Source organism: Dipodomys spectabilis, unplaced genomic scaffold (assembly GCF_019054845.1).
Source record: "Dipodomys spectabilis isolate Male_0828 unplaced genomic scaffold, ASM1905484v1 ptg000273l, whole genome shotgun sequence".
NCBI classification, from domain to species: domain Eukaryota; kingdom Metazoa; phylum Chordata; class Mammalia; order Rodentia; family Heteromyidae; genus Dipodomys; species Dipodomys spectabilis.
In genome coordinates this window covers 7,917,509-7,931,884 of record NW_024870950.1, presented here as the reverse complement: position 1 = coordinate 7,931,884, position 14,376 = coordinate 7,917,509, and the positions used below count along the sequence as shown (strand labels likewise).

The following is a 14,376-nucleotide window of genomic DNA, read 5'->3' as shown; positions in this document are numbered from 1 at the left end:
CACCAGTTCTGCTATTTCTATCCTAATGGAGGGAGAAAGGGGCTCTGCCTCCTGGCAGTTACCATTCTGTCCTCAGCTCCCTCCATGGCCTCCACCCAAAGCATGAGCCAAGAGATGCCCAGGTGTCCCTCTCAGCACAATTTCTTCCCTCCATCTTCCCTTCACACTGTATGTGAAGCTGTCCAAGTGTGTGGGTATTTACATTCGTACAGTTACTAAACACATCCTTGAACTGGGACCACTGTCCCATGTTTTACTTCCACAACCGACATCAAGCAAACCCAAGATCCTGTGAGTCACACACAGCCCTCTGTGAAAAGAACTCAGGGAAGTGGTCCAGTTGCCTTACCTGCCTTTCTAAACACAGCTTTCAGGTATTTGGGGACTACATTATTATCACACCTTGGCTTTGGGTAGATGATATAAGTCTTACAAAATTATTTCTACTAAGAATTACTATTAACTTCTCTCCATATGACAGAGTCCCCTCCTTCAAGGGGTTGGTCATTTCTTAAGTTAGTATTATTTTATCCAAAGCTGATTTCTGGGCAAACCTTGCTACCAATTCCCTCCAATTCCTCTCAGCACCTATGTGCAGTCCTCTGTTTGCTGTCAGATTGGAGCCAACTCCAAGATGACGCCAGGTGAGATGGGTAGAGCTCAAGCTGACACGTCTGCGTCATCTTCCCAGATCCTCGGCTCACCACACACACTTCAGTCATTCACCTCCATCCAGTGGACATTTGTAAAAGTCCTGCTGTCCATTTTGTCAATGAACAGGCAACCCTGCAAGTGGTCCATCTCATGCTGGATGATTCGGGCTGTCCACCCACTTGCAGACCACACCACCTCCTCTCCTCTGGGATCCAGTCCTGCAAAGGAAGTGACAGGCTGGCTGAGGACAGGACCTGCATCAGGCTCCTCCTGTCCCTGTGCCCTGCCCTAGCCACAAGGGACACCAGAGGGCACATGTGGGCAGCAGTCCCTGAACCTCCCAGGAGAGAAGCCTCAACAGTGCCCAGCACCACGTATCCAGAGCGGCTCCCAGCTCCGCTAATTCGAATACTGGAATCAGCACAGGGCCAGATAGGGCGTTCTTTTGCTAAGGTGCTTCCTTTCTGAACCCTGCTCTAACTTCTCAAGCGTTGCTTCCTAGCAGAGCTACTTCACCCGCATACAGTAGAAATAAAGGGACACTACCAGCCTTCCGACCCTCTCGGACCAAAAGGCTTTCAAAACCAAACCAAACCAAAATCAGTCCATGGCTCATACCTGCAATCCTAGCTATATTCGGTAGGCGAGCCCTGAGGAACCTTGTTTGAAACAAAGTCCGAGAGTTTGACTCCCAATTAGCCAATTAAAAACGCCTGGACTGGCCCGCCAGCTATAAGCAAAAAAGCCTAGCAAGAGCTGCCTTGCTAGGAGGGGAGGGGAGAGAAAGAGCGGTGAGAGAGGGGAAGAGAGGGAGGGCTGCAGCCCCACAAACGCGAAACGTGGGCTGGCTCAGCAACACACAACCACCCTACACTACCCGAACCCACCCTGGGCAAAGCTGGCTTCCACGTGGGAACCAAGGGCAGGGCCGCTCAACCCGCTCGGGCCGCCCCACCGGAGCCTCCTCCCGCCAGCCCGTCGGCCCGGTCCCTCGCTCCCTGGTTCCCGGGCCCGCGCCGTCCCGGCCGGGCTCCAGGCCGCCGCCCCCACGGGCCGGCGGCAGGACGCGGCTCCCGCCAGGCGCACCTGAGATCTGCACGGCCTGGAAGCGCGGCACGCAGGCCAGGAAGCCCGGGAGGCTCTCGCAGCCCTCGGGGAAGCTGACGAGGCGGCTGTCCAGCACGCGCAGGCTGGGGTTCACCAGCACGCGCAGCGGGAAGGGCTCCATCTGGCGGCGCTCGCGCAGGCGCGGCGCGCAGGCGCGGACCAGCGCCTCGGGGAGCTCCAGCGCCAGCACCTGCAGCGGCACCCCGAGCTGCGGGGCGCTCAGCCCCACGCAGCGCCGGCGCCGCATCACCTGCACCAGCCGCTGCACCAGCCGCTGCAGCTCGGGCCCCGCCAGCTGCGCCGGCTCCACCGGGGCCGCCACGGCCCGCAGCGCCGGGTCCCCGACCTGGCACACGTGCTCGTACGGCGGCTGCGGCGCGCCGCGCACCAGCCGCCGCACGTACTTCCAGTAGGAGCGAGGGCGCGCGGGGCCCTCGGGGCCGGCGGCGGCAGCCGCGGAGCTGCAGGCCCGCGCCAGCCCCCGGCCCGCTGAGGCCGGCCCCGCGCCGCCCCGCAGCCGCAGCAGCAGCCCGCCCCACAACCGGCCCATGGCGCCCGCCAGCCCGCAGCCCCGCCGCCCGGACTCTTCCGGTGGCCGCGCGCCGCGGGCGCAGAGGACGCCGGGAAGCGTAGTTCCCGAGCCCCTTCCGGACGGCGCAGGCGCGAGGGCCGCAAACAGACGACAGCGGCAGAGAGCTGACAGACAGCTGGGCTCTTTATTATCTCTCACCCGCGCCGCGGAGCCCCCGGGCGGGCGGGCGGGCGGGCGGGCGTCCCCGGCCTCCCCGACCTGGCCTGGAGGAAGCGGCCGCGGTGGCTAGGGCCCCTCGCTGGGTGGCGCCCTGGGCTCTTGGTCCCCGGGCTGCCCCTCCGAGGGCCCGCACTCAGGGTGGGCTGCAGGGGCGGCTGCCCGGCTCTCCTCCTGAGCAGGAGGGGCAGGATGCTGCGGGGCTGCAGCCGGGAGCTCCGGCACCAGCTCCTGGTCATCTAAGGAGAAGTCCGGCTCTCTCTTAGGCAGGATAAAGGCCAGAGGCTCCTGGATGACGCTGATGTTGACACGCCCAAGGTGGCCATACTTGGAGAGCTGGCTGGGGGGAATGCCTAATCAGATGGTAGAAAAGCAAAATGGAAAAAAAAAAACCATTAATACAATCTAGTGCCAAGGTCACAGGGGAAGAAAAACACGGGGCAGAATGGACAAAATTATATATTTCACTCTAGTCAAAACCACTTCTGTGATAAAGAAGCGATACTGAGAAGCAGCAGGAAAGTAAAGAGAAGTAGCTCCGTGGAGGGTGGGAGGAGCCACAGCCAGGAGCAGCTCAGTAGGGCCCAGCTTCCTGACACGCCAAAGGCATGGCCAAGCTCAGTGGGGTCCTCACCCCTGCCTTTTGGGGAGCTATGGCGCCTCCTCCACCTCCGCAGCTCTACAGAGGAAGAGGAGGCGAACTGGGAGAAAGGTGCCGAAGACTGCTCTTCTGGCTATTTCACATAAAGGAATCACACAGTCGTAGGTGACTGGATTCTTCCACAAAACCAGGATATGATTCCCTTTCTGTAATGTGTCCAGAAAAGGCGGAGCTAAAACAACCCAAGGGAGTTAGCCAGTGGCTAAGCATGCAGTTGAGGGAATGAGAGATCTTTCGGGGTGACAGGAATGTTCTAAAATTGGATGCTGGTAATGATCATACACCTTGGTACATTTGCTTAAAAAACTCCTCGTTTTTTCTCTTACCTAAAGTCTGTGCTATCTGAGCCGGCGGGAAAAGGACCTGAAGGCAGCGATTTACATAAGGAGCCAAGTCTTCCAGGAAGACAGTGCAGAACTGGACAAAGAGCTCCTGCTCCCCGCTGCTGAAGGCGGCCTCCTCCGCACGATGGAAGGCCAGGATTGTTTTGGTTACCTATGGGACAAGGGCACAACAATACTAGCAGTGTGTGACGAAGCACAGACACGCAGCCCTCCAGTTTTCATGAAGGAAGTCACTGACTGAGCAGAATGTTATATTTCTGTGTTGCTCAACCTCAGACGTTATCTCTATCACATCGCTGACGAGGATTATTTATGCCTCACTCGTTACCGGCACACTTTCCAGCTCCGGTGGAAGAAGTCATGGAACGATGGAGATACAAGAGTCTTATCATCATCAGGCTGGCAGGACTGTGTGGGTCCAAGAAAAGGAAGGCATTCACTTTTTTTTTTTTTTTGGTTGTGAGGCTTGAACTCTGGGCTTGGGCGCTGTCCCTCAGCTCTTCAGCTCAGGCAGCGAGTACTCTACCATTTGAGCCACAGCCCCACTCCCGGTTTTCGAGTGGTTTATTGGAGATAAGAGTCTCATGGAGGGGCTGGGAAGATAGCTCAGTGGTAGAGTACTTGCCTTGCATGCATGAGGCCCTGGGTTCGATTCCTCAGCACCACATAAGCAAAAAAGCTGGAAGTGGAGCTGTGGCTCCAGTGGTAGAGCGCTAGCCTTGAGCTGAAGAGCTGAGGGACAGTGTCCAGGCCCAGAGTTCAGGCACCATGACTGGCGGAAAAAAAAAAAAAAAGAGTCTCATGGACTTTCCTGCCCGGGCTGGCTTTGAACAGTGATCCTCAGATCTCAGCCTCCTGAGTAGCTAGGATTACAGGCATGAGCCACCGGCACCTGGCAAGGCCTTCACTTTGAATTAGTCATGGGGGAGATCCTCCTGGATGGGTCTGGCTTAGTCGAACCTTTTGAAATGGGGTATATGAGACTGAAACAGGGAAGATACTCTCCTGCTGGCCTTTGAGGTCAAGAAGGTTGGGAGAGTCGGGCATCAGTGGCTCACACCTGTAATCCTAGCTACTCAGGAGGCTGAGATCTGAGGATCTCGGTTCAAAGCCAGCCTGGACAGAAAAATCCGTGAGACTCTTATCTCCAATAGATCATCAGTGGCACTGTGGCTCAAGCGGTAAAGCGCTCACCTTGAGCTGAAGAGTGCAGGGACAGTACCCAAGCCCAGAGTTCAAGCCCCACGACTGACACCAAAAAAAAAAAAAAAGGTTGGGAGCTGCCTCTGGAGGGGCCAGTTTCTAGGAGCTAAGGGTCATGGTTTTGCGATTTCTACTGTAGCACAGAATGAACCTGCCAACCAGAATGAGTTGCAAGGGAGTGCTGAGCTCCAGCTGACAGCGAAGGCTGGCTGACACCCTGAACACAGCCTGTGATTTCCTGAGCACAAGACCCACAGAGGTTGCACCTGAGCGACTAATTCACAATGGCAAGAAATGTGCTGTTTTGGAGCTGGAAGTATAATGGCAAGAGTGTCAGCTGTGAACAGAAAAGGCTAAGTAAGCCAGATACTAGTAGCTCACACCTGTGATCCTAGCTACCCAGTAGGCTGAGATCTAAGGATTGCAGTTCGAAGCCAGCCCAGGCAGAAAGATCAATATAACTCTTATCTCCAATTAAATGCTAAAAAAACTAGAAGTGGAGCTGTGGCTCAAGTGGTAGAGCACTAGCCTTGAGCAAAAAAGCTCAGGGTCAGTGGCCCAGGCCCTGAGTTCAAGTCCCAGGACCACACGTAGCACCCCCACACACACACAAAAGCCAAACACTCATCAAAAAACTAGTACTATAAACTATTTTTCACTACAGCATAAGGTGTAATAGTTTCATGAAACTTAAAATCCTAAGTAAACTGTTTAATTTTCCAGATGGGTGTCTCATGACAAACAAATAAGAAAAAGCTGGAAGTGGCACTGTGGCTCAAATGGTAGAGTGCTAGCCTTGAGCAAAAGAGGTTCAAGGACAGCGCCCCAGGCCCTGAGTTCAAGCTCCAGGACTGGCAGAAAAAAAAGGAAGAAAAAACTGAGTGAGAGCATGGGCCCCCATATTTAAGCCCTGGGACTAGCACAGAACAAAAGAAAGAAATGTGTTGTTTTAACCTAAATTCAAAGAATGTTTTTAAAAAATAAAGCAACTGGGGCTGGGAAGGTGGCTCAGTGGTAGAGCGCTTGCCTTGCATGCATGAGGCCCTGGGTTCGATTCCTCACCACCACATAAGCAAAAAAGAAAAAAGCCGGAAGTGGCGCTGTGGCTCAAGTGGTAGAGCGCTAGCCTTGAGCTGAAGAGCTGAGGGACAGCGTCCAGGCCCAGAATTCAGGCCCCACAACCGGACCAAAAAATAAATAAATAAAGCAACTGGCTGGGCACCAGTGGATCACACATGTAATCCTAGCTACTCAAGAGGCTGAGATTTGAGGATCCCCATTCAAAGCCAGCCCGGGCAGGAAAGTCCATGAGACTCTTATCTCCAATTAACCACCAGAAAAGTGGCACTGTGGCTCAAGTGGTAGAGTGCTCACTTCCTGAGCTGAAGAGCTCAGGGACAGTGCTTGAGCCCAAAGTTCAAGACCCATGACTGACAATAAATAAATAAACAAATAAAGCAACAGAAAACACACTACTGATTTGTTACCACAGGTGAGCCATTTCATAGCTTGTTCTACGCCCCATAAAGGGGATATTCAACCATAACCTAGAAAATTCTGACAGAACATTAAACCTCTCCAACTAAGGCACCAGTTATAGGGACTGCTTTAGTAAGTCTAGCCCCTCATCTTCCTACCAAAGAACGTCTAGGATAATAGAAAACCAATGAACGCCCTTACCTTGGCAAGGGCGTCCTCCAAGATCCTTGTCACATCCTGAGCGAGGGCCACAGGGCAGCAGAGACGCAGGTCATTGAAGGCAACCAGGACGTTGTTGAGGAAACAGGCAAGGGGCGGGAAGTCTAAAAGCACCATTGGTGGTTGCAGCGTCCCCGGCTGAGTGGCTGGAATGGCAGCAGGCATGTTACTGCTGCCCAGTATGGCTGGAGCTGAGATGAGGGTGTAGGAGTTCATTTCATCCTGGAATTTCTCCACCGCTTCTTGAATCGCTTTCTGAAAAGTGGTGATGGCCACCCGCTGAAAGACAGGAGCCAACTGGCCCCGGAAATCAGCCCCCACCCGGCTGAATGACAAACCGAAGTACATGCACTGGCCCAGCAGAGAGTCTAGGCGGCCACCAATCCCACGGTGAAGGTCAGCCTCCAGCACCTGCAGGAACTGGGAGACTTTCTGCAGCACCCAGCCATGGAAGATGGCGCCCTCATTCACGGTGTGCTCACCTATGGCAGGTGGCAGCAGGGGGTCTTCATCTGAGAAGATGGCACGGTACTGGGTGATGATATCAAAGAGATGCACCCGGCAGGCCTCAATGGTCTTTGTGATATGGAAATAGGGATCATCATTTGGGATGGCAGTCAGGATGGAGCGGAGCCAAGCATCTCGGGCCTGAAGAAACTTCACCCGTAGCTCAGCCTCAGTGAAGACATCCATGCGCCTCAAGTAGCCAATAACACGCAGGCAGGCAGGCAGCTGGATGTTGGTCCTCAGTTGCTGGCTCAGCTGGCTCAGCATCAGCTGCATGGACTGGCGCACTTCATTCACAATGCCCTGACAATACAGCGAGTGAGTCACAACACACTGGCGAAGAGTCTCTGGAGCCCTTCCCAGTAACCCTCAACATCGGAGACTGACATTCACCAGCTCTCTCCACAAATAAAGTGGACTTCTAAAGCTGATATCTGAAAGTCTGGTTGGCTAACTTTTGGGGAGGGAGACAGTACTGGGGCCTAATGTCTGCTGGGCTGGCTAATGCTGCTGATCTGTGCCTCCAGGCCTGTTTTTCGTTGGTTTTTAGGACGGAGGGCTCTCTCTTCCCACCAGAGTGCCCCTGAGCCACAATCTGCCTACCATGGACTTCCATGTTCTCAGGGATCATACTACTACTACGTCCAGCTTCCTCCGCATGGAGATAAGGCTGGCCTGGTACCACCGCCCTCACTCTAAGCCTTCCATGTGAACTGTACATTAATTCATGCGTACACCCCAGGCACTCAGGAATCAGAGATCAGAAGGACATCTGTTTGAGGCCAGCCTGAGAAAAGTTAATAAGACCCCCATCTCAATAAATAGGCATCATGGCACGTGCCTGTAGTATGAACTACACAGGGCATAGGAGAACCACAAGGAAAAATAAAGATACTGCTTGGAAAATGGCCTGGGGGCCTGGCTTATATGGTAGATTGCCCACCTAACAATGTGAGATCCGAGTTCAAACCCCAGAACCTCAACAAACAAAATGAACTGAAATGTGTAAAATTCTCCAAGGACTTCCAATGGCATTGAGTAAAATTCGAACTACTCACCGTAGCCTCCAGGCCCTGCTGGGTTTCCACTTTCATGTACCATTACTCAATACAGTCCACCAACACTGGCTTCAGATCCCTTAAGTACTCCAAATCCTGTTTGGCCTTTCTACTCTGCTCACCCTAGCTCTGGTCATCGTTTGTTTCAGCTTAAATGCTGTTTTAAAGGCTTTTCCTGATATTCTACCTAAAGTAACTGACCTTACTCTTTTCCTTCTACACTGTTTATTAACTGACTGGTAAGTGAGCTTAAACTCAGATTCCCACACTTGCAGATAAGTGCTTGACCACTTAAGCTCTGCCCAACCCACCTTGGTTTATTTTCTTCAGACATCATCATCTGAAGTTATAGTATTTAGTTAATATCAATTATAGGATTTCTGTTAGAATGTACACATCACCACAATCATGGTTGACTACTTTGGTTACACTGTATCCTCAACACCTAGATTAGTGCTAGAACATGACTAAACTGTACCTTTGAACAGATGATTGAATGAATGAATGGATAAATGAACGAATGGAGTGTATTTTCTGTTCCAGCCTGCCTGGGCAGAAACTGATGGGAAACATGCAATGGTTTCTCAGTCATTGGCCAGGCACCAGTGGCTGTAATCCTAACTACTCAGGAGCCTGAGAGCTAAGGATCATGGTTCAAAGCCAGCCCAGGCAGGAAAGTCCATGAGACTCTTATCTCCAATTAACCACCAGAAAATAGGAAGTGGTGCTGTGGCTCAAGTGGTAGAGCACTTGCCTTGAGCTGAAGAGCAGAGGGACAGTGTCCAGGCCCAGAGTTCAAGACCCACAACCGGCCAAAAAAAAAATTCAGTCACTAGAAGAGAAAAGATGGCCCGGCGCCGGTGGCTCATGCCTGTAATCATAGCTACTCAGGAGGCTGAGATCTGAGGATCACAGTTCAAAGCCAGTCCGGGCAAGAAAGTCCGTGAGACTTTTATCTCCAATAAACCACTAGAAAACTGGAAGTGGCACTGTGGCTCAAGCAGGAGAGCACTTGCCTTGAGCTGAAGAGCACAGGGACAGCGCCCAAGCCCAGAGTTCAAGCCCCACGACCGCCAAAAAAAAAAAAAAGTGAAAATATGGCTCAAGTGATAGTACTAGGCACCAGCAGCTCACGCCTGTAATCCTAGCTATTCAGGAGAGTGAGATTTGAGGATCAGGGTTCAACTCCAGACCAAGCAGGAAGGTCTAAGACTCGTTTCCAAGTAAGCACATACATATACACAAGTGTTCAGGAAGTGGAGCTGTGGCTCAAGTGGTAAAGTGTTTGGGCACAAAAACTGAGGCACAGGCTCTGAGTTCAAGCCCCAGGACCAGTACGAAAAAAGAAAAAAGGTCACTACCACACAATTAATGATATAAGAACTATAGCATGCTGCCTACCTGGATAACGGGGATGGAGGAGTATTTCCTTTCCAGTCGACGTACATAGGTGGCAAGCTCCAGGGCCTCTTCATAATAGCTGTTCCGGACACAAGTGTCCATGAGCTGAGGAATCTCCAAGATTTCCAAGATTTCCGTATGCCGGTTCAACGTGAGGGTGTTCATCCGGCGATTGGAGCTGATCTCCTCGGCCTCCTTCACAAAATTCCTAGAACCAATTAGGAAAATGTTGCTCCCTCACTCCTGCACACCCAAATCTTAGCTTGTTACCAAGCACTTAACTGGGAAAATAGCTGGGCCGGATGATTGATCAGATTTAATCCTCACACCAAAGAAGGTTAAGTGCTACCAGCCAAGAAGACACTCAGTCACAGAGGCTAAGAACTTACCCAAATCACCCCGGTAAAAAGGGGGTTGATAGATCTGAATCAATGTGACAACAGATTTCTATCAGTGGGTGTTTTGGAGTTAACTTCTGATGATCCAAACTATTATAAGTGTGTGTGTATACATATGTGTGTATAGCCACAGAAACGTGCATATACGTTAAGCTGCCTCTTTTCAGTGTTTCAACGGGCTACTAAAGAGTCGGACGCTCGGCGGGCGTGAGCTGTCGGGTCAGGAGCCCGGGCGCCGGCCCGCCCACCTGCAGCTCTGCTGGAAGCCGGGCAGGCGGCCCAGCAGGCGGCCGAGCGCCTCTTCCACGTCGCCGAAGAGGCGATGGATGCGCTCGGTACACTCAGCGCCGCGGATGAAGGTCTTGTAGTTGGCGAAGGCCAAGTCCCGCGTCTGCTGCAGCAGCTGCGCCCGCTCCTCCGCCAGGCGCTCCGGCTCCCGCCGCAGCCGCTCCAGCCCCGAGCCGCTCAACTCCCGGAGGTAGCGGCCCACATCGGGCCTCTCCCGCCACTGGGCCTCGGGGAAGCGGTCCCGGAACAACGACGCCAGCAGACCCTCATCCTCCACCTCCCCAAGGGCCGACGCCGTAGTCGAAGTGGGGACAGTCTCCACCGCCGCCATTTCCAAGCAGCCCGGTGACTTCCCCGTCCACACCAGCGAGGGCGCCGGCTCCGCACGTAGGAACGGAAGTAACAGGAACCCACTTCCGGTCTCTATGGTTGCACACCCGCCGGCGGTCCTCCCCGCTAGGGGGCAGCCGTGTGAGAAACCGACTAGGAAGAGGCTAGAGAGGCCGGCTTTAGGGTTGCCAGGGAGCAGCTGGCAGTCGACTTCCGTTTCCGGTTCCCGAGGCACGAGGATCCGGTGGTCCGACCCAGCGGCAAGATGCGGCCTTTGACTGAAGAGGAGACCCGGGTGATGTTCGAGAAGATCGCGAAATAGTAGGATGGCGGGAGGGGGACGAGGCGGTGGGTGTCGGGCGGGCGTGGATGGCTGGGGGCGGGCGAGGCCTCTCGGGCGCAGCCTCCAGCCCCGTCTTTGCCCCCAGCATCGGGGAGAATCTGCAGCTGCTGGTGGACAGGCCCGACGGTACCTACTGCTTCCGGCTGCACAACGACCGAGTGTACTACGTGAGGTGAGCCGGAGCCGGGGGGCGCGGGGCTGGCCGGGAGCCCGGTCCCTCCGCCTCCCCTCACCCGCGACTGCCTTTGTGCTTTGCAGTGAGAAGATCCTGAAGCTGGCCGCCAACATCTCTGGGGACAAGCTGGTGTCGCTGGGGACCTGCTTTGGAAAATTCACGAAGACCCACAAGTTCCGCCTGCACGTTACAGCTCTGGATTTCCTTGCACCCTATGCTAAGGTCTGTGGAGTGACTTCTCTACATCTTGCCACAGGGGATGAGGCCCCATCTAGATCAGAACACAGATGACTGATTGGACAGCGGGCCATGCGGTTCCTGTCACTGCCAAGCAGACGGATATGTCTGTAGGGCTTGCAGCATGGATGGGCATGGTTAGAGCGATGGTGCTGGAGTGCCCAGCCAGCTGCTGGTGTAATTAGCCCAACAGAATCAACACGTGCGGACCCGGCTCAATACCGGAGAGTAATAGATAAGTAGTTGGAATGAGGACAGCATCAGAGTGCAAGAAAAAAAGGCTGCCAGGCACCAGTGGCTCACACCTGTAAATCCAAGGTATTCTGGAGGCTGAGACCTGAGGATCATGGTTTGAAGCCAGTTTAGACAGGCAGATCTGTAAGACATCTCCAGTTAACCACCAAAAATCAGCAAGTGAAGCTGTGGCTCAAGTGTGTGGAACACTGGTGTTGAACAGAAAGGGACAGCATCCAAACCCTAATTTCAAGTCCCAGGTCTGACACCAAAAAAAAAAAAAGAAGAAGAAGAAGAAAAAGAACTGTTAATAAGTCCAGGAAGGTAAATGGCTTGTAGAGTTGAGGGAAGAACTTAATGGCAGTGTGTTCAGGGAATGAACACCTTTCTCTTCTCCCTTTCATCCTCCCTCCTTTCATGTCTGTCTCCAGGCACAACATCAGCAGCTGATTTACCTGCAGAGAGATAATTAACCACTAGCATCTTTTTTGTTGTTTGATTTTCATTCTGGTCTTTCAGTATAAAGTGTGGATAAAGCCTGGAGCAGAGCAGTCCTTCCTGTATGGAAACCACGTGTTGAAATCTGGTTTGGGTCGAATCACTGAAAATACTTCTCAGTACCAGGGAGTGGTGGTGTACTCCATGGCAGATGTCCCTTTGGTGAGTAGAGTTGGGAACTTCTAGGAAGGACTTCTAGTTTCTGGAACCAAGCATGTACCTAAGTCTGCCAATATTTAATATAGAACATTACCCTGTATGGTTGGAAAAGGGTTAGGTTTTTCATTTCTGTTCCATTATGGCTATTCACTTCTGTACAATGCCAGTTCAACCCATTAAAATGGGATACTTTTTTTTTCTCCAAATTTATAGTACAACTAAATTTTGCAAAAATTGAAATTCTACGTATATGATTGTATTAAGAAGACCAGTATTGGGCTGGGAATGTGGTTTAGTGGTAGAGTACTTACCCAGCATGCATAAAACCCTAGGTTCCATTCCTCAGTACCACATAATCAAATCACAAAGACATTTCAGCATCCCACATTTAAACACCAGAATACAGCAAAATTCAGTCATCATCTGGAAAGAAAGCATTCTAGAACAATGTAATCATAAACAGCTCTCATAAAGCACTGTTGCTACTATGTATAAAGCCAGATGTAGTACTGTTGTATATCTATAATAGTAGAGAATACAATTAAAAGGACATGATTTCAGATTTGTTTCTAATTTCCCAGCAGTAGGCCGTACCAGTGCTGGTAGAACCCAGCACTGTAAAGATGGTCAGCTGTGGTGGTTCATACCATCCTCACAGGAGGCATAGGTAGGAGAAGGAAATTCTCAGACCAGCCCTAAGCAGAAGTGGGAAACCTTATCTAGGAAAAATAAAGCCAGGCACCAGTGGCTCACCTCTGTAACCCTAGCTACTCAGGAGGCTGATATCTGAGGATCATAGTTTGAAGCCAGCTCAGGCAAGAAAGTCTGTGAGGCTCTTATTGCCAATAAATTACATCCCTCCCCCCCCCCCCCCCCCCCCCACACACACACACAAAAAGCTGGAAATAGGCTGTGGCTCTAGTGATAGAATACCAACTTTGAGCAAAAGAAGCTGAGAGACAACACCCAGGCCCTGAATTCAAGCCCCAGGACTGGCAAGTAAATTAAATACAAAGAAGGGGATAGGAGCTGGGCTCCAGTGGCTCACACCTGTAATCCTAGCTACTCAGGAGGCTGAGATTTGAGGAGCTCCATTCAAAGCCAGCCCGGGCAGGATAGTCTGTGAGACTCTTATCTCTAATAAACCATTAGAAAACTGGAAGTGGCACTGAAGCTCAAGTGGTAGAGCACTCGCTTTGAGCTGAAGAGTGCAGGGACAGTGCCCAAGCCCAGAGTTCAGGCCCCACGACCGATGGTAAAAAAAGAAGAAGGGGGTAGGGTTTAAGTGTAGAGCACCTGAGGAGTGTAAAACTTTGATCTAAACTCCAGAAATAAGCATGCACTTTCTTACATAGGATTTCTTTTCATTAGTGGCATGGTTCAAAATACTTTCTTTACAAACATGAGTTAAAAACTATGTTATAATTTCCAGCCCACAGCATTGGCTTAGTAAATAAGTGAATTAGTGTTTCTTTCTCTTTTTTTTTGAATCTCAGGGTTTTGGGGTAGCAGCCAAGTCTACACAAGACTGCAGGAAAGTAGACCCCATGGCAATTGTGGTATTTCATCAGGCGGACATTGGGGAGTATGTACGGCATGAAGAGACGTTGACTTAATGTGAAGTCATCCCAAGGATGGATGTGGAAGGACCTAGCTTTGTTTCCAGTGTCTGTGCAGATGCCTCCATCCTGTTGGGCTTTATCAACACTGACTTCCGTGGAGACTTCTTACTTTGATCTTCTAGTGCCGACAAGTGCAGGCTGGATTCATACTCTACAGAAAGGGCTCAAAAGTGGAGAATCAGATAAAAAACAAGCCTGAGCTTGACTCAAAAATCCAAAAGTAAGAAGTGGGGTTTCAGATTTTATATTTTTGATGAAATAGAATGTTCTTATTCTGTACTTGAATCAAGGCTTCTTGTTCTGAGTAGTAAGTCCTAAATTGTTGAACCAGGACAAGAGGAGTTATTGTTATCTGTGATAGCACTGTTCATTTTCTTTGTTGTGATTAATAACATGCAAGAAAAGACGTTGCTATATAAAAATAGTAGGCCACTCTACAAATGAAATTTAGATAAAATAGTTTTCCTATATAGTTAGTACTGTATAGAAAATGTATGGAAGAAAAGCTTGGATTAAAACCCCATTTCTGCTGCCGGCCAGCTTAGTGGTCTTAAATCAGTCACTCTTGATGTGTTTATAAAATGTGCAACTTGAGCCAGGTACCAGTGGCTCACACCTGTAATCCTAGCTGCTCTGGAGGCTGAGATCTTAGGATCATGGTTCAAAGCCGGCCTGGGCAGGAAAGTTCATGAGACTCTTATCTCCAATTAA

The 14,376-nt window shown here is 51.4% G+C and overlaps 3 protein-coding genes across 4 annotated transcripts in view; 1 reads left to right on the top strand and 2 right to left on the bottom strand.

Moving 5' to 3' along the window:
• Positions 1-224: 224 nt before the first annotated feature.
• On the bottom strand, positions 225-10,439 carry Cog8 (component of oligomeric golgi complex 8). 2 transcript variants are annotated; one of them, XM_042700832.1, is made up of 6 exons: positions 10,028-10,438; positions 9,382-9,589; positions 6,398-7,225; positions 3,497-3,665; positions 2,677-2,862; positions 225-872 (listed from the first exon to the last, which is right to left on the bottom strand). In XM_042700832.1, the coding sequence occupies exons 1-6, from the start codon at positions 10,396-10,398 to the stop codon at positions 715-717; spliced, it is 1,920 nt and encodes a 639-aa protein (XP_042556766.1). In that variant the 5' UTR covers positions 10,399-10,438; the 3' UTR covers positions 225-714. The 2 variants fall into 2 exon arrangements, with proteins under 2 accessions (XP_042556766.1, XP_042556765.1); XM_042700831.1 differs by lacking the exon at positions 225-872 and having other exon boundaries at positions 2,531-2,862; positions 10,028-10,439.
• A 169-nt stretch (positions 10,440-10,608) lies between these two features.
• Positions 10,609-14,324, top strand: Nip7 (nucleolar pre-rRNA processing protein NIP7). Its single transcript, XM_042700839.1, has 5 exons — positions 10,609-10,718; positions 10,826-10,912; positions 10,999-11,137; positions 11,906-12,046; positions 13,540-14,324. The coding sequence occupies exons 1-5, from the start codon at positions 10,663-10,665 to the stop codon at positions 13,657-13,659; spliced, it is 543 nt and encodes a 180-aa protein (XP_042556773.1). The 5' UTR covers positions 10,609-10,662; the 3' UTR covers positions 13,660-14,324.
• Terf2 (telomeric repeat binding factor 2) overlaps positions 11,479-14,376 on the bottom strand; it is a 46,645-nt gene continuing 43,747 nt past the window's right edge. Inside the window, exon 11 of the transcript XR_006150866.1 lies at positions 11,479-11,489. The gene's annotated coding sequence lies outside the window, so the exon portion shown is untranslated. The remainder of the gene's footprint in view (positions 11,490-14,376) is intronic.